The sequence below is a fragment of the Loxodonta africana genome, chromosome 9, assembly GCF_030014295.1.
Source record: "Loxodonta africana isolate mLoxAfr1 chromosome 9, mLoxAfr1.hap2, whole genome shotgun sequence".
Classification (NCBI taxonomy): Eukaryota; Metazoa; Chordata; class Mammalia; order Proboscidea; family Elephantidae; genus Loxodonta; species Loxodonta africana.
In genome coordinates this window covers 41,081,829-41,105,605 of record NC_087350.1, presented here as the reverse complement: position 1 = coordinate 41,105,605, position 23,777 = coordinate 41,081,829, and the positions used below count along the sequence as shown (strand labels likewise).

The following is a 23,777-nucleotide window of genomic DNA, read 5'->3' as shown; positions in this document are numbered from 1 at the left end:
CAAATTCCACTACTCTAACCAAATTTTTCCACTTGATAATCTGGGCTGTATTATTTAAATTTTTCATTGCCGATGCACTGAATGGCTTGTCCTGTTTGCAGGATCTTACTTGCTGACCAACACAAAGTATACATCTCAGCCTGGCTACATTGGAAGGCTCTACGGCCCCTCTCTGCCAGGAAACTTGCAGTATTGTCTGCGTTTTTATTATGCCATCTATGGTTTTTCAAAAATGAGTGACACCCTGGCAGTTTATATCTTTGAAGAGAACCACGTGGTTCAAGAGAAGATCTGGTCTGTGCTAGAGTCCCCAAGGGGTGTTTGGATGCAAGCTGAAATCACCTTTAAGAAGCCCATGCCAACCAAGGTACAGTAGAAACGGCGCCATCCTTTGTTCACCTTCAGTTGCTGGTCTGGGTTAAGAGAACAGTGAAGTTCTGCTTAGTTACATTCAACTGGTAATGTGTTATTTTTCTTCTGTTCAGGCTCAGTCCCCACCTCACACCTTACCACCAGCTGTATACAAGTTAATTCTTCAGTTTTTTTCAGTTTTCTGTGTCTCTGAATCTTGGCCACCCAGGGAGTTTGCTAGTTGTTTACTTCTTTGATTGCCTGAGAATGGTCCAAAAGACTGGAAATACATGAATAGTCCAAATTGAACTGCTAGCTTCAGATTGAGGCCACAACACACACACACACACACACCCACACACACACCCCTAATGGGGATGCTAGTATAAAAAAAAAGGTGATCTCAGTGACTCTGGTTTTATGTTGTGGCTTTCAGTCAATTACCTCTAGCTGCATGCAGGTTGGGGAAGCTCAGTAATTTCTTACAGTACCTACCATTGCTTTCCTTGTCCTCCTGATTCAGAGTTCAGATAATTTCTGCCCCTAAAGAATATTAATAAATAACCTTCCTGACCCAGGTAATGAAGGTAGAAAAGTCAAGTAGAAATAACAAAGGACTTGGAGTCAATAAACCTAGATTTTCTAGTCCTAACTCTACAGCATGTACAGTAGGTGACCTTTAGCCAGTCTGTTAACTTTTGGGGGCCTTAATTCTTCATCTTTCTAAGGTTGGTAAGTTGCAGATTTGGGGCTTGAACCATGGTCTACCCAGTTTTGAAGGCTGCCCTTTGGTGAGGGATGCCTTTCGGAGTTTGGCTTAGTCATCTAGTGCTGCTATAACAGAAATACCACAAGCGAATGGCTTTAACAAAGAGAAGTTTATTCTCTCATGGTCTAGCAGGTTACCAGTCCAAATTCAGGGTGTCAGCTCCAGGGATTGGCTTTCTGTCTCTGTTGGCTCTGGAGGAAGATTCATTGTTATCAATCTTCCCCTGGCTGAGGAGCTTCTCAGGTGCAGGGACCCCAGGTCCAAAGGACATGCTCTGCTCCCAGTGCTGCTTTCTTGGGGGTATGCCGTCCCCAACTCTCTGGCTGCTTCCCTTTCCTATTATCTCTTGAGAGATAAAAGGTGGTGTAGGCCACACCCCAGGGAAACTGCCTTTACTTTGGATCAGGGAGGTAACCTGAGTAAGACTGGTGTCACAATTCCACCCTAATCCTCTCAACATAAAATTACAATCACAAAGTGGAGGACAACCATGCAATACTGGGAATCATGGCCTAACCAAGTTGATACACACATTTTTTGGGGGGACACAATTCAATCCATAACAGAGTTCAAAGTCTCCCTCAAGTCTTGGGAAAGGCCTATTCTTATGCAGCTGGACAAAGTGAAGTGCCCTTGACTTGCCTCAGCATTCAGGCACTTTCTATTATTTTACTTCATTCTTACAACACTCCTTTAAGGGGAATAAGGTATCTCTTTTTACTGCCCTTGGTATCCTGGAATGCAGACTAGCCCTGAGATGCCCTTCTAGAAATGAATGTTGAAACTCAGAGCATATTACACATGTGCCACTGTTGTAGGGAGAACCTTCCCTGCCTGTGTTTCATGTCCCCACTACCCAAATCCATAAAGCCAGGCAAGTGTGATTGGTCAGAGTATGAATCCAGAAGAGCTAATGGCAGCCTTGTATTTAAGTCTTGACCATACCCGGACTAACCCTGGTGCTCTTTTTCACTGGTGGAAATGGTTGGTAAACATGTTTGGGTATCTATACTGCATATTTAAAATAACACCAACAATAATTCCTTACACTTGTGTTGCTTGTTGTATAACCTGCTTTCACCCACATTATTTTCACCACTCAGTGAGTGGGACCAGACTGCATGATCTGTCATGTGGGACCAAAGTTGAGCTGAGTAAGGGGTGACCTGAGCAGAACTATAAAGGAATCAATACTGACCTTTCAGCATCTCTGCCTTCTTTCTCCTCCCTCATTCCCAGAAACATCATGCTACCCAACAAGCCAGATGGCCTTCCACTCTGGATGTTTCTTTATCCTTCTTTCCCCTATTAGTAAGTACCCAGCCTGTATCAAGAACAATGGGCTGATTAGACACACAACTCCCTGCTACCTTCCCTCGTCTGCTGTTTGCCAGAAACTACAATATATGGCCTATTTAAGAAATCATAGCAATGGTAGGAATTTTCCTTAGACCATTCTAGCAAAGTAACTGTGTGGGCAGGATTCAATGTAATGTTATCACAGCTGCCAACAGCAAAAGGAACTTTTATTGAGCACTTTTCATGTGCCAGGCACCGTGCTAAAAACACTTGACATGCATTGCTTCATTTCACTGCCATAGCACCCCAGGAAGGAAAGTATTATTATAAGCCCCATTTTACTGATGCAGAAACCTCAAGCAGAAAATTAAGGACATTGCTCAACACACACAGCTGGTAAGTGGCAGAGCTGAGAGGTGAATCCAGGACTCTCTGACTCCAGAAGTCATACTTTTTATACTATGCCGTATGTCTCCGAGCACCCCATCCTGGCCAATGTCTAAAGTTGTAGGAGGAGGTGAGAAAGGTAGCCCAGCCCTAACTCTCAGGATTTCTAAATATTTCTAGGGCTTTATTATTAACCTTTAGTTGTTCTATTTTAGAAGTAAATGACTTCTAGGTGAGGTCAAAATTCAAGGTAATTTCAGTGCAGACAAGGAGAGCTGTGGATTAGAGGGAAGATACAGCATAATACTTAAGAGTTGGCTGTGGGTTCTCTGCCACTTAAAGCATTATAATTTGGGCTACTTATGTAACCTTCCCCATGTGTCTGTCAGTTTGTCATACTGTGGGGGCTTGTGTGTTGCTGTGATGCTGGAAGCTATGCCACTGGTATTCAGATACCAGCAGGGTCACCCATGGAGGACAGGTTTCAGCTGAGCTTCCAGACTAAGACAGACTAGGAAGAAGGACTGGCAGTCTACTTCTGAAAAGCATTAGCCAGTTAAAACCTCATGAATAGCAGTGGAACATTGTCTGATAGAGTGCTGGAAGATGAGCCCCACAGGTTGGAAGGCACTCAAAAGATGACTGAGGAAGAGCTGCCTCCTCAAAGTAGAGTCAACCTTAATGACGAGGATGGAGTAAAGCTTTCGGGACCTTCAACTGCTGATGTGGCACGACTCAAAAGGAGAAGAAACAGCTGCAAACATCCATTAATAATCAGAACCTGGAATGTACAAAGTATGAATCTAGGAAAATTGGAAATCATCAAAAATGAAATGGAATGCATAGACATCGATATCCTAGGCATTAGTGAGCTGAAATGGACTGGTATTGGCCATTTTGAATCAGACAATCATGCAGGCTACTATGCTGGGAATGACACCTTGAAGAGGAATGGTGTTGCGTTCGTCAAAAAGAACGTTTCAAGATCTATCCTGAAGTACAACCCTGTCAGTGATAGAATGATATCCATACGCCTATAAGGAAGACCAGTTAATATGACTATTATTCAACTTTACGCACCAACCACTAGGGCCAAAGATGAAGAAATGGAAGATTTTTATCAGCTGCTGCAGTCTGAAATTGATTGAACATGCAATCAAGATGCGTTGATAATTACTGGTGATTGGAATGCAAAAGTTGGAAACAAAGAAGGATCAGTAGTTGGAAAATATGACGTTGGTGGTAGAAACAATGCCAGAGATTGAATGATAGAGTTTTACAAGACCAATGACGTCTTCATTGCAAATACCTTCTTTCACCAACATAAATGGTAATTATACACATGGACCTCGCCAGATGGGACACACAGAAATCAAATTGACTACATTTGTGGAAAAAGATGATGGAAAAGCTCAATATCATCAGTCAGAACAAGGCCAGGGGCTGACTATGGAACAGACCATCAATTGCTTATATGCAAGTTCAAGCTGAAACTGAAGAAAATCCGAGCAAGTCCACAAGAGCCAAAAAATGACCTTGAGTACATCCCACCTGAATTTAGAGACCATGTGAAGAATAGATTTGATGCATTGAACACTAGTGACCGAAGACCAGACGAGTTGTGGAACGACATCAAGGACATTATACATGAAGAAAGCAAGAGGTCATTGAAAAGACAGGAAAGAAAGAAAAGACCAAGACGGATGTCAGAGGAGACTCTGAAAGTTGCTCTCGAACGTCAAGCAGCTAAAGCAAAAGGAAGAATTGATGACGTAAAAGAACTGAACAGAAGATTTCAAAGGGCTTTTCGAGAAGACGAAGTAAAGTATTATAATGACATGTGCAAAGAGCTGGAGATGGAAAGCCAAAAGGGAAGAGCATGCTTGGCATTTCTCAAGCTGAAAGAACTGAAGAAAAAATTCAAGCCTCGGGTTGCAATAGTGAAGGATTCTAAGGGGAAAGAAAATATTAAATGAAGCAGGAAGCATCAAAAGAAGATGGAAGGAATACACAGAGTCATTATACCAAAAAGAATTAGTCGATGTTCAGCCATTTCAAGAGGTGGCATATGATCAGGAACCGATGGTACTGAAGGAAGAAGTCCAAGCTGCTCTGAAGGCATTGGCAAAAAACAAGGCTCCAGGAATTGATGGAGTATCAATTGAGATGTTTGGACAAACAGATGCAGCACTGGAGCTGCTCACTCGTCTATGCCAAGAAATATGGAAGACAGTTTCCTGGCCAACTGACTGGAAGAGATCCATATTTATGCCTATTCCCAAGAAAGCTGATCCAACTGAATGTGTAAATTGTAGAACAATATCATTAATATCACAAGCAAGCAAAATTTTGCTGAAGATCATTCAAAAACGGCTGTGGCAGTATATCAACAGCAAACTGCCAGAAATTCAGGACAGTTTCAGAAGCGGATGTGGACCCAGGGATATCATTGCTGATGTCAGATGGATCCTGGCTGAAAGCAGAGAATACCAGAAGGATGTTTACCTGTGTTTTATTGACTATGCAAAGGCATTCAGCTGTGTGGATCATAACAAATGATGGATAACATTGTGAAAAATGGGAATTCCAGAACACTTAATTGTGCTCATGAGGAACCTTTACATAGATCAAGAGGCAGTTGTTCGAATACAACAAGGGAATACTGATTGGTTTAAAGTCAGGAGAGGTGTGCATCGGGGTTGTATTCTTTCACCATACCTATTCAATCTGTATGCTGAGCAAATAATATGAGAAGCTGGACTATATGAAGAAGAACGGGGCAACAGGATTGGAGGAAGACTTATTAACAACCTGCGTTATGCAGATGACACAACCTTGCTTGCTGAAAGTGAAGAGGACTTGAAGCACTTACTAATGAAGATCAAAGACCACAGCCTTCAGTATGGATTGCACCTCAACGTAAAGAAACAAAAACCCTCACAACTGGACCAATGGGCAACAACGTGATAAACGGAGAAACGATTGAAGTTGTCAAGGATTTCATTTTGCTTGGATCCACAATCAACAGCCATGGAAGCAGCAGTCAAGCAATCAAGAGACGCATTGCATTGGGTAAATCTGCTGCAAAGGACCTCTTTAAAGTGTTGAAGAGCAAAGAGGTCACCTTGAAGACTAAGGTGCGCCTGACCCAAGCCAAGTATTTTCAATCGCATCATATACATGTGAAAGCTGGACAATGAATAAGGAAGACGGAAGAAGAATTGACGCCTTTGAATTGTGGTGTTGGCGAAGAATATGGAATATACCATGGACTGCCAAAAGAACGAACAAATCTGTCTTAGAAGAAGTACAACCAGAATGCTCCTTAGAAACAAGGATGGTGAGACTGCGTCTTAAATACTTTGGACATGTTGTCAGGAGGGATCAGTCCCTGGAGAAGGACATCATGCTTGGCAGAGTACAGGGTCAGAGGAAAAGAGGAAGACCCTCAATGAGGTGGATTGACACAGTGTCTGCAACAATGAGCTCAAGCATAACAACGATTGTAAGGATGGCTCAGGACTGGGCAGTGTTTCGTTCTGTTGTGCATAGGGTCACTGTGAGTCGGAACCGACCGGATGGCATCTAACCACAACAACACGTAACCTTACTGAGCCTCATTTGTTTTCATATGTAAAATGTGTTACGGTAAAGATCAAATGAGATGCAACAGATAAAGCCCATAGCAGGGTACCTGGCAAATGGTTGTTGTTGCTGCTTCTGTTGTGTTGTCTAGCATTTATTAAATTTAGCTGCAGACAGTCTGAGAATGTGTTTTCTAGGTCCTGATCATCATATGGTTTCATATGCAACATCCCTTTAAACCATTTGCCATTGAGTTGGTTCCAGCTCATGGCAACCCTGTATATGTCAGAGTAGAACTGTACTGCATAGGGTTTTCCATGGCTGATTTTTTGGAAGTAGATTGCCAGGACTTGAACAGCCATCTCTTTGGTTAGCAGCTGAGCATGTTGACCGTTTATACCACCCAAAGTCTCCAACATCTCTTTAGTCCATGGATTTTTATTAAGAATTTTTTACTTTTTTTTTAATTTTATTAAGGTAATTTTTTTTAAGAATAACTTTGGTTCTAAGAATTCCAACCTCAATTCTGTAATACTTTCCATTAAAAACAATTATATAAGAGCAAATACAAAAAATATTAAATTATGAAAAAAATCCATTAAGGCTCCCTTTATATATATTATATACACTCAAACAAGTCAAGGTTTTTCAGAGTAGAAGAATAAAGTCAGCTGTTATAGCTTAGAAAGCAGCACACTTTACCTACTATGAGACTATAAAACACTGAACTATTTTAAGAAAACCATAGAGTGGAAAATGGAGCCATTTTAGTCAAAAAGTGGCTCAAAGCACAAACTGCTCAGATATTCAAGAGTCCTAGGGGTTTGGACTGTACAGTATTGAGGTGTGAGGGGTGATCAACCATCTTTTTAAACTCAGGCTTATGAATCAAGCTGCTCTGATGACTGCAAAGAGCTGCTCTATTGTACATCCCACAGTTTTGTCATCAAATATTACTTTATGCTATTTACAAGTCTTCTTTTGGCCAGACCTTGTACTACTAACTGAATAATTCTGCACTCTGATTTTTGCTGTGAATTATTCCTTAAACTAAAAATCAAGTCAGAGTTAAATTTTTATTTTAACACTACTATCAGAAGGAACCAGTCCCTAGAGAAGGATATTATGCTTGGTAAAGTAGAGGGCCATTGAAAGAGAGGAAGACCCTCAACAAGATGGAATGACACAGTGGCCTCAATGATGGGCTCAAGCACAGCAATGATTATGACATTGGTGGAGGACTGGGTCGTGTTTCGTTCTGTTGTGCGTGGGGTCACTATAAGTCAGAACCGACTAGACGGCACCTAATAAAGACAGGTGTTCTATAGCAATTGGCTGTTTTTATGCAAACATGAACAGCCTACAACAATTTTTTAAAATGTTTTAGAAACATTTGGAAAGGGCATGAATCATGAAATAGTTTTCTTGGTCTGATTTTTCCCTTGTACTCTATAAATAGAGAGCAGATAATCAAGAGTTATCTTGAGACTCTCATACATTAGAGAGGATAATGGGGAGAGAGCACAATTCACTCCAGAATGCTTTTCCTGAAAGTCAAATGTCAGGAGAGGTTAGTGAACAATTGTCATGAATTCCGTAATGATGGAGCACAAACATTAGGCTTCATGGGTTCATGTCCTTAGTTTAACATGATGCTTAGTCACTACAGCATATACCTTAGGTCCTGCCATACCTCCTGACCCAAAGCTAGTTCCCCCTTTAACAAAGAACTTTAAGGGTTTTGTTAATGGGAAGCACTGGGAAGAACTCAATATTGTGTTCATTAAGTATCCCTTTAGGGGAAAAAAAAAAAAACATTAAACCACCCATAAATCAGAGAATGACTAGGCATTCTGTCTCATCTGGGTCTTGCTTAATGATCAGCTCAGCAATCATTAAAATTTTCATCATCCCCCAAGGCTGTGGCCCCTGGACACCCTGCTAACTCAGAACTGAAGCCATTGCCAAAGTCCACCTTTCAGCCAATGATTAGACAGGCCTATAAAACAGACAATAACACATGTGAGGAACATGCGTCTTAGTGCAATCAAGTATATGAGACCAATGGGCAACACCTGCCCAAAAGAAAAGACGAGAAGGCAGGAAGGGACAGGAAAACTGGATGAATGGACACAGAGAACCTGGGGTTGGAAGAGAAAGGGTGAGAGGGCTGACACATTGCAGGGATTGCAACCAATGTCACAAAACAATTTGTGTATACATTTTTTTTTTTAATTTTGTATTATTGGGGAGTTTTTTTTTTTTAATTTTATTGTGTTTTAGGTGAAAGTTTACAGTGCAAATTAGTTTCTCATTCAAAAATTTATATACAAATTGTTTAGGCTTTTAAGACCCCAGACGCTACTCACCAAAGGAGGATGTAGAACATTTTCTTTATGAACTACATTATGCCAATTAACCTACATGTCCCCTGAGACGATGGCCCTCAGTCCTCAGCCCCAGTGACTTGGTCTCTCAAGGTGTTTGGATGTGTCTAGGAAATTTCTATGACTTTGCCTTGGTCATGCTGTGCTGACTTCCCCTATATTGTGTGTTGTCTTTCCCTTCACCAGAGTTAACACTCGGCTACTCTCTAGTTAGTGATTTCCCCTCTGTGTATGAATTTTTGAATGAGAAGCTAATTTGCCCTGTAAACTTTCACCTAAGACACAATAAAATTAAAAAATTTTTTTCATGCTAAACCCTTCTAAGTCAACATCTTTACTGTTTTAAAATTAAAAATCAAATAAACTTCAAACATTATTTATGATGTGAAGATTGTTGAAATAGCAGTTGCTTTGTTACATATATATTCACCATATTAAAAATAATTTTTTAAGTCATTTATGGATTTGGGAGAAAACTCCTATCTGGTCAATATGAAAAAACATAAATAACTTTTTTTTTTCAGTAGGCAAGATCCTTAGGGTCAGCCTTTCCCAGGGTATGTCCCATGGGCACATGTCCCTGCACATGTTCTATTGAAAAAGGATCTTGTGGTATGAGTTTGAGATATTTTGCGTACTGTATCGTACTCCCCCCACCACACGTGAAGATTCACAATGCGTAGTAACACATTAGAAACTCTGATAAATCCTGCATTAAAGATCCCGTTTAGCCTTGTTCAAGGTGGCAATTCCCCAAAGCACCTGTCTTGTATAGAACGCTTGTCTTGTGTAGCTCCTATTGGCATCAGCCTACTGTGACAGCACTTAATGCATTATATTGATATTGTCTGCTTACCTTCCTATCTTTTTTAATTGGACTATAAGCTTCTGGAGAACAGGGATTCATGTCTTATTTACCTTTTTATCTCTAATGCCAGCAAAATTTCTGGAACAGAGTGGCTGTGCAATATAGTTCAGAAAGAGAACTGAACTGTCAAAGACTATATGTTGATGTGAAGGAAGAAGGACGATTAAATATGTCTGACTTTGAGTCACACAAATCATAATTCCTTATAGCCCAACACCTGAGCAATTCATGCTGCATAAATATTTTGCCATATGTGTATATGCCAAGTCTTGTTTGGGGATTTTTTATGATTTTCCAAGAGCTGTGACTCTGAATCAGCTGATTCCCTTTGAATCAACTTCCCATCCTTGTTCTTAGCTGCTGTGGAGCCGGCTCCTGCCTCAAGGTGACCACACACACAATGGAACAAAATGCTGCTTGGTCCTATGCCATCTCCATGATCAGTTTCAGATCAGACCATTGTAACCCATAGGGTTTTCATTGGCTGATTTTCGTCCATCTTAGTCTGAAAGCTCCGCTGAAACCTGTTCAGCATCATAGCAAAACACAAGCCACCACTGACAGACAGGTGGTGGGTGTGCAGGATGTGCATTGGCTAGGAATCAAACCTGGGTCTACCACATGGAAGGTAAGAATTCTACCACTGAGTTCCTTACATGGCACTGTTTCCCTGTTCTCAAGGACCAGTGTCAGGTTTTACCAGCCCTCTCAATTCTCCTGACACCTTTGCTGCCCCCAATTATAGTTCCTCCAGCCTCAATTCTGAGTGATGCACTCACTTCCACATCATACCCTTCCCACTCCCAGCTTTTCTGGCTTTTCCCACATTGTTCCTCCTAACCCTGGGGACCCTCTGTAGTTGCTTCATCTTTTTTTTCCTCAGGCTTCTCAGCACAGCTGGAGAAAATAAGACCAATCTCTACTGGTCCCTCTGTGCTGCCAGGGAAAGCCTTTTATTCGTCTCATCTCTTGTTGACTTCCTTTCCCATTCCCCACCCCAGATGTTCAGATCCATTTCCACTGACAGGTTTCCAGTTTGGCCCTCCCTACTTCATTCTTAGGATGTGACCTCATAGGCTCATCTCCCAGAGGATGAAGGCATTCAGCAAAAGTACCTTCAAGTCTGGTCCTCTCTGAATCTTTACCTGCCTCTCTTCATCCCCTTTGGAATCTGGCAAAGGAAGTATTATCCTTGCTCTGCTTCAAAATCAAACCTTCAACCTATACATTTGCTCTCACTCTTCTGCCTCTCTGGGACCTTATTTCATAAATTATTTCTTCTCTCTTAAATATTTAATTTCCATTAGTCCTTTGCACACTGTTGATGTAGATTGTCCTCCTGCACTCAATACAAGTAACAGCAAATCTTCCTTTCATCTCGGTACTCATTTAAGCTGCTACCCTATCCCATTCCTTTTGCCTCCAAACTTCTTGAAAGGTGCATCTACAAATACTCTCTGTGCTCCACTGCAGTTTCTTATTCCCCAAATCCTTGCCCTCTGGCTTTCTTCCCCAGTGCTCTCTCAACGGGTTTATCGAGAGCAAAGTGTTTCTCATTGATCTTGCTGCAGGCATCATCACAACTGAGAAAATCGTACCTTTCTTTCAAAGTCCATCTCAAAGGCCTTTTCCTCCTTGAATGTTTTATAAGCCGTTGACTTGTGCTTTACTTGTTGGAGTGAGATTTTCATAATAAAAGGGCCCTAAATCAGAACTATGAAGACCTGGCTTCTAGTCTTAACTCTGGCATTAACTATGTAAATCAGAAAGTCACGTCACCTCTCTGTTTCCTCACCTATGACAGAAGAATCTGTTTTTAAGATGACCTCTAAGTCTCTTCTATCTATTGTATTTTTAGGCATCTTAGTGGCAGGAACTATGTTTTAATATTGTATAATACAGTACCTGTGAATAACTTTTTGTATTTCTTGATTTTCTCTTACTAAAAATCTTTTCCTTTTAGTCAAAACAATGAACTTTAAGTATGTGATCTAGGTCTCCACTTTTAAAATTCTCCCTTTAACTGCATCCTTTAATAATGAAAATATGACTAGGGCTCTGAAATTTCTAAAGGCAACACTTATAATGGAGGTTCACTCAAGCATAAGAGCAAATCTAAAAGCTTCTGGTAAGATTTGTAAACAGGTGGCTATTTAATAACAAGACATCCTGCTACTCAAAGGAATTATTGTTATTGTTGTGTTGTTAGTTGCCATCCAATCAGCTCTGACTCACGATGACCTATTGTACAACAGAATGAAACGCTGCCAGGTCCTGTGCCATCTTCATGACGGTTTGTATGTTTAAATTCATTGTTGCAGCTATTGTGTCAGTCCGCTTCAGTGAGGGTTTCCCTCATTTTCACTGGTCCTCTACTTTACCAAACATAATGTCCATTTCTAGTGATTCGTCTTTCCTGATGACATGTCCGAAGTAAATGAGTAGAAGTCTTGCCATCCTGACTTCTAAGGAGCATTGCGGTTTTATTTCTTCTAAGATTGATTTGTTTGTTCTTCTGGCAGTCCACAGTACAGTCAGTATTCTTCATCAACACCACAGTTCAAGTGTATCAATTCTTCTCTCTTCATTTTTCAAAATCCAACTTTTGTATGCATATGAGGCAATTAAAAAGGTGTGTCTAACCCAAGCCATGGTCTTTTCAATTAACCATTCAAAGGAATTAGGGAACTAAAAAGCTAAGGTGTAGACAAGTTACTTGAGTTGAGAGGAATTCCTATCACATTTCATGATGTCTGGGAACGCCGTGAGGTAATTGCTGTAGGGTATTAAATGTCCCACCATAATTAAAGCAGGGCAGCGGGGTACAAAGCAGAAATAGCAAGATCATTAATTACTGACAAGATAACACATTATGGAGGAGACAAGGGTAATTTTGAACACAGAACAAGGAAAATTATATCGTCAAGTGGAATAAGTTGTAATGTGAAATTGAAAAGAGGGACTAAATATGGAAATGGGGCCTACTCTTGAGTGTTTCAAGGTAAACTAAAGCTAAAATCAGTTCATGAATTCTGAATTACTTTAAAGATGAGTAAGCCAGGGTTGAGAGACTCTCATTTGCCTTCTGTTTTATTTCATTTCAGGTACTTATTGAGGGCTTTTGAGTTTCATGTCAATTTATGGGGAAACAACTGGAAAGACTGATTAGCACAACCGCTCTTTGCAAACACGTGGCTTATATGAGCATAGCATCATGGCTTTCCCAAGTAATCATTCATGGAATGTTGCTGGATTGGCACATTTTGTCCTCCCAGCACCAGGAGGAATATCTGAAGGACAGAATAGACATTCTTTCTCTGTAGTTTTATTAATAAATTAAGCAAACAATATTTATTCCAAGAAATTGTTTATGAACTTGAAAACACCACCTCTGTTCCACACTTCCAAATTCCTAATCTTGTACTGGATAGCCATACAATTGCTGCATTTTCATGGAAACTTTTCCTGAGTTTTCTGGGTGATGCAGTATTATTTCTTGATGCTTATATTTTCTCCCAGAATTCTCTGGTTTTCTCTGATCATAAACCAGTAAGTACTTTCTGGCCTTTCTAGCTATAAGCCAAATTTATGTAACTGGAAATTGATAATTCACACATTAATAAAACTCTGATTTTACCAGATCCATCAGATGGATCCTGGCTGAAAGCAGAGAATATCAGAAGGATGTTTGCCTGTGTTTTATTAACTATGCTAAGGCATTCGACTGTGTGGACCATAACAAACTATGGATAACATTGTGGAGAATGGGAATTCTAGAACACTTAATTGTGCTCATGAGGAATCTGCTCATGAATCAAGAGGCAGTTGTTCGAATACAACAAGGGAATACTGATTGGTTTAAAGTCAGGAAAGGCGTGCGTCAGGGTTGTATCCTTTCACCATACCTATTCAATCTGTATGCTGAGCAAATAATCCCAGAAGATGGACTATATGAAGAAGAACAAGGCATCAGGATTGGAAGAAGACTCATTAACCACCTGCGTTATGCAGATGACCCAACCTTGCTTGCTGGAAGTGAAAAGAACTTGAAGCACTTACTGATGAAGATAAAAGACCACAGCCTTCAGTATAGATTATACATTAACATAAAGAAAACATAAATTCTCACAACTGTACCAATAAGTAGCATCATGATAAACAGAGAAAAGACTGGTTGTCAAGGATTTCATTTTACTTAGATCCACAATCAACACCCATGGAAGCAGCAGTCAAGAAATCAAACAACATACTGCATTGGGCAAATTGGCTCCGAGAGATCTCTTTAAAGTGTTAAAAAGCAAAGATGTCACCTTGAGGACTAAGGTGCACCTGACCCAAGCCATGGTGTTTTCAATCACCTTATATACATTCAAAAGCTGGACAATGAATAAGGAAGACCAAAGAAGAATTGATGCCTTTGAATTGTGGTGTTGGTGAAGAATATTGAAAATAGCGTGGACTGCCAAAAGAATGAATAAATCTATCTTGGAAGAAGTACAGCCAGATGTTCCTCAGAAGCAAGGATGGCAAGACTATGTCTCACATATTTTGGACATATTGTCAAGAGGGATCTGTACCTGGAGAAAGGCATCATGCTTGGTAAAGTAGAGGGTCAGCGAAAAAGAGGAAGACCCTCAACAAGATGGACTGACACAGTAGCTGCAACAATGGGCTCAAGCACAGCAACAATTGTGAGGATGGTGCAGGACTGGGCAGTGTTTCATTCTGTTGTGCATAGAGTTGCTATGAGTTGGAACCACCTCGACGGCACCTAACAACAACAACAGCAATTTGACCAGGGGAATGATACTTTATTTCTTTTGCAGAGATGTCCTCATCTTTTTCTCCATCTCTCTGGTGCCTTTCTCTAGATATATTCTGCTTTATCTTTTTAAAGCCCACCTCTAGTAGAAGTCTCTCTCCATTCCCAGTGGTATCTCTCACCACACCACCGATGGGCCATAAGCTTCTGTTTTCTGTTTAATGCCAGGTTACATGTGTATCTATACAATGCTCAAGAACACATTACTATCTGTGGCCCCCCTATTTCATCTCAGTCTTCAATCCAAGACATTTGAATCTCCCTTAGTTTCATTCTAAAGATGTCCTGGTGGTGCAAAGGTTAAAGAGCTGAGCTGCTAACTGAAAGGTCAGCAGTTTGAACCCACCAGCTGCTCCACAGAAGAAAAGTGTGGCAGTCTGCTTCTGTAAAGATTTACAGCCTTGGAAACCCTATAGGCAGTTTATTGAATGTGTTCTGCATGGTCTTCTGTTAGGACTGACTTTTTTCTGTCTGCATCCAGGTGAGCTACAGCCACAGTTCCATATCATGATATTTCTTGGACATGACCATTAAATTGATCATTACAGCCAAGGAAGTGTTTGACTAGGGGTCCTCCCTAGGGGAGGTAGGCCAGAGACAACCCACATTGTGTGCCCACCCCAGCAGTGTTTTTTCAGGTAAATCATAGGCATCCTTGAGGCAGAGAAGGAGTTGCCAAAGTGCCCCTGCCCGGAGGAGTGCATGTAAAAAGCAGGGAAACACACCTATTTTCCTTCAGTGATAGTAAACAGTTTATGGGGTAATTATATGTGAAATTAGATTCTACAACACAAAAAGTAACATCTTAACTTTTGTTAGTATTTATATTTTCCAGAGGCTTTTGATGTTTCATTTTCCATTTGGATTCTCAATCATAATTGTGTGGGGTTAGTCATCTGTACCCCATAATGAATAGAACATGAACTTTGGAGTCAAACAGACCCTGTTCCCAAAACAAAGAAAAGGAAGTGAAAATAGGTAGAAATGAAAATAAGTTTGGATGTGGGGAGTTGAAGCGATTTTTTTCCTAAGGGCCTAAATTTTGAGGGTGGAGTGGGAGGTAGCAACTGCTAAGGGAGAAAAGGACATTGCTGTGGTGAAGGAAGAGCAGCTGTGAGAAGAAGAGAGGTTACTGACTGGTTCAATGTTAGCCAGTTCTAAATTTCAGCCATTTAGATTCTGTGGCTAGATTACTGAAAACACTTTATAAACAGACCTAAGGGCAAAATGACAGGAAGCTGGATATAAGCACAGATCGAAGATATATTTGGTCACTGCAATTAACTGGAATGTTTCAAGATCACAACCTTCAGAATCATATTTTAAAATACTTAACGCAAAGAGTAGAAAATCAGCAGAGTGGTATAATGAAATAGGCCTCCCCGGGGGTCAGGAGTACCACAGTTCATTCCAGGGTCTACAGCTGGCTGTTGCGGGACCTTGAGCTTAATATCACAGTATCTCTGGTCTTTTTCTCATTCTGTAAAATGTCTGACTGGAAGGTCTCTTCTGGAACTTCCTCTCTCCTTAAAATGGCCAAAAGAACCCAAAAATACTGTAGAATTCTGAAATCAATTATTTGAGAGATTTATAGTTACCAAAATAGTAATGAAAAAAATGTGGCTGTTGGCCTGTAGTCTATCATAGCATGCCCTCTTATCCTGTGAGCAGAAATATTTTCACACTGAGAAAAACTGGAAACTGGTCAATCCTTGTTGCTTGTCAAAGCCAAAAGTTGAATTAAATCGGATGGGTCTTTAAAAAAGAAAAATAGGTGGGTTTTTTAAGGAAAAAAAAAAAAAATGTTGGTCAGCTAAAGACTTATTTAAAAAACACATCATCATTTTGCCTTTTGGGGGGTTTGGACACCAACTATAATATCTGCATGAGGCATGCTGTTACAATTTAGCAACTATTTCCCAAAACATGGCCTGAGGTCTACAAATGCTAAAATCTTACACTCCAGATAAAGCTCCTCTCAGCCTGTCTCTAGCGATTGTGAAAATTCCATCCCTTTAGCCAAGTGTCTTCATATTGGAAATTTTGTTTTCTTTTACTGTATGTCTCCGTATTTTTTTTTATTCTATTACATCTTACTGTCGTATAGCTAAATGAATGCAACTGTATTAGATAACATATCCTGCAGCTGTGTCAGCAGCCTCTCGTAATGAAGTACTCTGGAATTTCACTGACTAGATTATAGTAATTTTGCAAATAATTATTCCAGCCAAGTCTGTAGTTGCCATATCCAAATTTATCTGAGAAGATGATTTCAAAGAATTTTAACCTTATCAGAAGAAAAGTTAAAATTAACCCAGAACCAAACCCTTTGGTAAATTGTTGAGGTCCACCACTTATAACAAGGACTTAATTAGGCTGACTTTGTGAGCATAGCTAATTTATGGTATTATTGGCATAGGACGGAAATGTTTCTACTGAAAGATGGAAGACCATTTCTGTAAACTATCATTCAACTTGCTGATTATAGGCCTAAATGTGGTTATTGGTAAAGCAGGTAGTGGATTAAGCAAACAACCTACTAAACTATGTCTATCAAGCAGGCTATGAAAACTTCTTCAAAAGACCATTAAAAGAAACAGTTAATTCAGCCATTGTTTAGCATTTAAATACAAACAATCCTTTTAACAGCACGATAAACATTTTAGGTTATATATTCCTCAGCTCACTGCAAAGCTTGACTTCTTTCCCCATCCTGAGCCCCACCCTTCAAAATCTTATTTATTGTATTGGATAGCCATTAAACTATGACATTTCATAAAGTTAAAGTAAGTTACCCCAATTCTTTTAAAATCCAGCCTGATTTGGTTTGGAAAAACAAATTCTTGGCATATCTCTTTCTTTACTTTGTCTTTACTGGGTACTTGAGCCAGGAACTTCTCTGTGTCTTTATAGATCTAGGAGAGCCTGGCCCCCATGGATAACACGGCCTTGTGGCTAGGTTTTTACACAGACCCTCTCCTTACCCCACCATACTTCTCCCCCACCCCCAAAAAAATATTATGGAAGAGAGTTAAAATTATATACTATGAGAAAAGTTTGCTCAGTTACCTTCTTAGGATCTGCCGCCTATCATTACATTGTTTTGAAGGAGTAGATCATTCTTTTTTGAGAGGAAGATGAAAACAAGGGAGAATTCTATTGTGCTTTGACATAATTAGATTGCAGGTTTCTGAGGCAGGAAATTGGAACGGTAAAGCCCTGATAATCCGGGGGATGATTATTCAGTTTGTGTATCGCCCGTCTCCCTTGCTTTTTTGCGCCCGTGCCGTTTGTTTTCAGGGCTGGTGGATATTTCATTACTTGTTTAAAGCCACCACCTGGTGATGTGCCGAAGAAGAGAAAACCAATTTAACCAATCAGTTTTTAAAATTTAAGCAGCTCTTCTGTTCAGCGTGTGGAGAATAAAAATGTTGAAATCTACAGTGAACTCAGCAATGAGGCAACAGATTTGAGAGTGCCTAACACAGGGACAAGATGTAACAGAAATTTAGTATATGGGGTTTTATAAGCCATACAGCAATTTTCTACAACACTGACCTATGGTTCTCATCAGGGGGTGATTTTACCACTCAAGGGTCATTCGACAATGTCTGGAGACATTTTTGATTGTTAAGAATTTTGCATGGTACTGGCATCTAGTGGGTAGAGTCCAGGGTTGCTGCCAAACATCCTGCAGTGCACAGGGCAGCTCCCTACAACACAGAATTATCCTGCCCAAAATATCAATAGTGCTGAGGCTAAAACACCCTGCTGTAAACAAAGAGCATGTGCAATGTCTATTTTTAGTAAAATAAAAAGTTAAGTAATACTGCTGAACCTCATTTGACTATTTTTAAAATTATTTGTTTATAAATATTTGTATATGGCTCTCCATTCAGTCCCTATTTGTGTTTTCCAAAATTAGTCTAGGTAGGTTCCCTCAGCAATTAATATTCTCCATCATAACAAAAATTTTAAAATACTACCAGTACCCAAGGACTGAAACCTTTAGTGCACTTGAAAAGGCTCAATTTACACGGATTTAATTTGCCCCAAGCTTTTAAAGGTTTGCATAAAGTCAAGAACACCTGTCTAAAGGATATCATTTTACTTCGTCCCTCATTCTCTCCACTCTCAAACAGACACTAATATACATTTAAGCTGCCTAAGATTTTTTCCCCAGCCCTTAGGGATATTCACTTGTTTTGAAATACTGCCTAAAATGAAATAAACACTGTTTTTTTTTTTTTTTAAAAAAAAGATCTATAAATAAGCAAGAGGTTAATCTTCTAAAGAATGTTGACTATGGCCCATTCCTTTCTTACCATACTCTTAACTGAACCCTGCGGGGAGATTTCTTAAGAATAGGCTGAGGTGATTGGCTTTCTCTTTTTCTTCTCTCAGCCAGGCCCAGTCAACAACTTGCCCCGTCACTAACTATCCTACAGTAACTGCTCCACCTCAAGTAGCCTTCAAAACAAAATGGTGGCCTCAAATTGGAACTGACATTATCAGTGTTATGAATAGCAGGGAGGAGAATCCAATGCTGGTCCAAAAGCGGCCTGTTCCTTTTAGTGTGTCAGAATGCCCACAGACAACTGCCAAAGAAATTTGAGACTCGAGGCCAGAGATGAAATCTAGTCAGCAGCTGACTGATTTTGCAGGTCTTTCAATTTGTGGTCCGGCTAGCGTTCTAAGTGTGAAAACATAGCTTTCACCTAGTGACCAGAAGATCATCTTATTGCTACAGCTGGTGTGGCAGTTCACAATTGACTGGGATGCCCAAAAGGAGCAAGGAAGGTTTATCCAACAGAACCTCTGTAATAATGGAACTGTCTTATATCTTCTCTGTCCAATTCAGTAGCCACTAGCCACCTGTGGATTTGAGCATTGAAATGTGACCACTGTGACTGAAAAAAAAAAAATGAGTTTTTAATTTTAATTTAAATAGCCACATGTAGTTTATCTAAACCCAAACCCACTGGCCTTCAAGTCTATTCTGACTCATGGTGACCCCATGTATTAGACAATGCTCATCTGGGAAACACTAAATCATTATTCCAAGTCTTAAGTCTAGATATTCTGATTTTTTTCATTTTATCTGCACTTATAAATATGACAAAATTAAAAAATGTTTAGAAAATAGGGAGAAATTCTGCTTGATGCCAGTAATTCCATGAGTCTAATATAATTGTTATAATTTTGGTAAACTTTTCCAGGCTTGTTTTCTGTGTAGTTTTAAATGGGTGATACACAGATTTTTTATAACCGTCTTTTTCAGGTAACATTATGAGAGGAATATATTTCTGTACTGCTGAATGATATTCATAAGCTTTCAAATCTAGTAGTTGCCTATTTCTTAGAATATTGTACCATAATTTATTTAATCATGTCTTCTATTGTTGAAATTTTAGGTTGTTCTATTGTTTGTTTGTTTTTTTATTAGTTTGTTGGCTTGCTTGCTTGTTTGGTTTTATGGTTATTATAAAATAAAACTTTAGTAAACACATAAAAGCACGTTAATATTTCCCCTCTTTAAAATAGATCACCGTGCACAATGTGACTTTTATTCAGATAATGATTTACATAGTGAATCATGTTTCATTACCACATATTCATTTTGAAAAAGTACTTTTTCATTGCACATGTAAAAAAAGACTTTAGAGCTGCCTAAAGGAATGAAATCCAAGGCTTTTCTCTCTGTAGCACAATTAATTCAATAAATTACGACACAGATTAATATTCTTTCACCTGTTACAAAAAAAAAATTGCCAATAAAATATAACTGTGTTTAGGGCTAACGGCACAGACCTTTCTTTTGCAAATAGGGAATAAGTTCCCAGGAATAAATCCTACAAGCAAAATACTTTAGGTATTCAGATAATACTCTTAAATCTATGAAAATGAGAAAATTAGCAGGGGTTAAAAAAATCACCCGTTTTGTTGTTTATAAACGTACATAGTTATGCACTGTTATACCTCCAAACCATCCTTTTTATAATTTAATGTAATATGAATACAGTCCAAGCAAACCTTCACACATCTTACAATTAGTAATTATTTTTAAGATCTCAGCTTAAGAAATTTTATATTTTGCATACTGGCAAGCTATCATGTGATTTTTAATTTAAATAATAATAATAAACTCTACATTCTCATGGATGTCATCATCAAAGAGCAAAGAGACCCTGCTGGTAACACAAATAAATATAAGGCATGAATTCTGAATCTTGGTACCTAAAAAAATCAAACGTTCTCATTATTTATATTTTAGGTTTTAGCTTTTATTATATCTTCCTTTGCCTTGGAAACCCTGGTGGTGTAATGGTTAAGTGCTATGGCTGCTAACCAAAGGGTCGGCAGTTTGAATCCGCCAGGCGCTCCTTGGAAACTCTATGGGGCAGTTCTACTCTGTCCCATAGTGTCGCTATGAGTCGGAATCGACTTGACGGCCCAGGGTTTTTCCTTTGTCTTTGTTGGAATTGAGACTTGTGTTTGAGGTTGAACACACACTGTGTGACCTTGTGGTAATTAAACACTAGTTTATATATGGGAAGCCATTTTGAAAATCTAATATTAATCTTTTGAAAAGTGCTCTCTCCCCATCCTGTATATGAAAAGTAGTCTCTGAAATTGGCCTAAAGGAAAGAAATCTGAGACTTTTCTCTTTCTGGCACATTGAATTTAATAATTTATGGTATGGATTTGTTTTTCCTTCACTTACAGCAACAAAAAGGTTTGGCCTGATAAAATAACTGCATTGAGAGTGTTTATTAGTGATACCATCCAGGGACATAGATCTGTGTCTTTGGAAATGGAATATAAGTCTCCAGATAACACATCACTGGGACTTTGTTCACAGTATGAATGAAGCACATTGCCAGAAAGTCATTTTCAAAAAATCAATAGTGTTCATACTGGAAATGTTTTGTGAAAATGCTTGGAAAACCATTGACTCTTTATGCACTTTGTGGATTATCTGGGGGAAATATTTAAAACCTGATAGGCTTTCTTCTGCCACCCAGTTAACTTCTTGCTTTCCTAACTCTTACTGTCAGTTATTTAAAGAATGCAAACAAATTTCAGCATCAGCGTATACAATATATCATTATGATGTTGAATCTGCTTAAGAAATTACTATAAGTCATTTCAGGGCCATATATAAATGGTATCCATTATTCATGCCACTATATTCTGTTATCTATGTGGACATTGAAGAGGTGTTTGTAGTTTGTTTACGCACACTTGTTTTGCTAAGTAAACCCCAAATTATAAGAGTTTCCAATTTTTACCTAATGAGATTCATGGGTTTATTTTTATGCATTGCAGGTAGTTTTCATGGGCCTATGCAAAACTTTTTGGGACTGTGGGCTTGTAGCTCTGGATGACATTACAATACAGCTGGGAAACTGCTGGTTTCCAGGTATGACACAGTTGTCTCAACTCTTTGCTTCTCTGCCTATACGTGACACTTCCTGCTTCTTCTCTGTTAAGAATACACCATACATTTAATCTGTGCTGATCCACTCTTTGCTTTTCTTGCCAGAAGTGCATCACTGCAGAGCTGTACAATAGGCTTTGCAATTTAGAAATGACAACTCTAATGTAATGTGTGACTTTGTACATGGGCCAACTTCTGTATCCCACTCTATAATTAAGATAGCAATACCTACCTGAATATAGGAGATAATACAAATTCTCTAGCATATAGCCTGGAACAAAACTGCTCTAAAAGCAACTACTTTCTATTATAATTACTAGTATTATTATTGTTGTTGTCTTGCATGAATGCAGGTTTTCAAACAATATTGACGAAATTCTGATTATACAGACTATGCTGAACATATAATTCTTTAAAATTATGGTAAGATAAAAATTTTCTAAGTGAATTAAATGAGAGTGGAACAATGGACCATGTATTTATGATAGTGACAAAATAAAGATGGTGATAGCTGGCTATGTACTGGACATTATGTCTAATAAGAAAATGGCACATAACTCAACCCAGATCACGGGTCTGTATCGACTAATTACCACTGCATCCTAAATCATGGGTTATCTGACCATTTCTTTAACAACAGTTAATATGTGGTGTCAGTCTGGCACTGGAGGATAATCTCCATGTTTATTCAATAAAAAGGAGCCTTGGTGGTGCAGGGGTTAAAGTGCTTGGCTGCTAACTGAAAGAGGGGCGGTTTGAACCCACCAGCTGCTCTGCAGCAGAAAGATATGGCAGTCTGCTTCCGTAAAGAGTTACAGCCTAGGAAACCCTATGGGATAGTTCTACTCTGTCTTACAGGGTCACTATAAGTTGGAATCAATTTGACAGCAAACGGGTTTTTTGGTTTTATTTCACTAAAAGACCACATATTTTTAGTACCTTGCTTTGCTAGGCAGTGCAGAGAAGAACAAGGTAAGAATCTCTACACTTGAGGAAATGAGACTTCATTAGCTTGTACTGTATGTAAAATAAAATGAAGTAAATTATCATGCAAGAGATATAAAAGAGAGGTTATTTATTAGAAAAACCTGCTAAGAATCCGGATGTAGAGAGATCCAATCAAGTTCAGCAAAAGAAGTCCCCAATATGTTGGGAGATGGCACCATTCTAGGAATAATAATTGTTAAAGTTAATCACAAATAACATCCAAAGACATAAATCTTTGTCTTTGGAAATGGAAAATAAGATTCCAAGTGGCAAAACACCGAGTCCTAATATTTATTTTGCTATTTCTTACGGGGACCATCATGTTCTAAATACTTTCCGTACATTTGTCCCATTTAATCCTCAACAACCCCATCAAGTGAGTATTATTAATATTCCCACACTACAGATAAGAACACTGAGGCACAGAGAAATTAAGTAATTGGCCCCACACAGCTGTGCCTCCACAAGCACACTGTTCTCTCACATTCTCCCCCTCCTCCAAAGCAACCATGGAATTGTTATAAGGGTTCCCTTCACTCATCCAAGATTTCTTAAGAAAGCTCCTGCATTGTCCAACTTTATTACTTTCCATGTTTCCATAAAGGCAGTGTACCTTCAATTTTCAGAGCTTTGTCAGCTCAGTCACAAATAAATTCACAAGTCAGAGAAAGTTTCTTTCTTAGACAACCAAAACAGACAAACTCATTGCCATCGAGTCGATTGATTCCCACTCATAGTGAACCTATAGGACAGAGTAAAACTGCCTCACAGGGTTTCCAAGGAGTGGCTGGTAGATTCAAACTACAATATTCAAGCTACACGCTACAATATTCAAAACAGCCTGGTGCTTGTATAATGATAGACAAATATCATTATAGCAG

The 23,777-nt window shown here is 39.2% G+C and overlaps 1 protein-coding gene across 2 annotated transcripts in view; it reads left to right on the top strand.

Moving 5' to 3' along the window:
- MAMDC2 (MAM domain containing 2) overlaps positions 1-23,777 on the top strand; it is a 164,786-nt gene that overhangs the window by 113,702 nt on the left and 27,307 nt on the right. For both annotated transcript variants that reach the window (XM_003407413.4, XM_023544764.2), the window contains exons 9-10: positions 102-367; positions 21,798-21,891. In XM_003407413.4, coding sequence (XP_003407461.2) covers positions 102-367; positions 21,798-21,891 — 360 coding nt within the window. The remainder of the gene's footprint in view (positions 1-101; positions 368-21,797; positions 21,892-23,777) is intronic.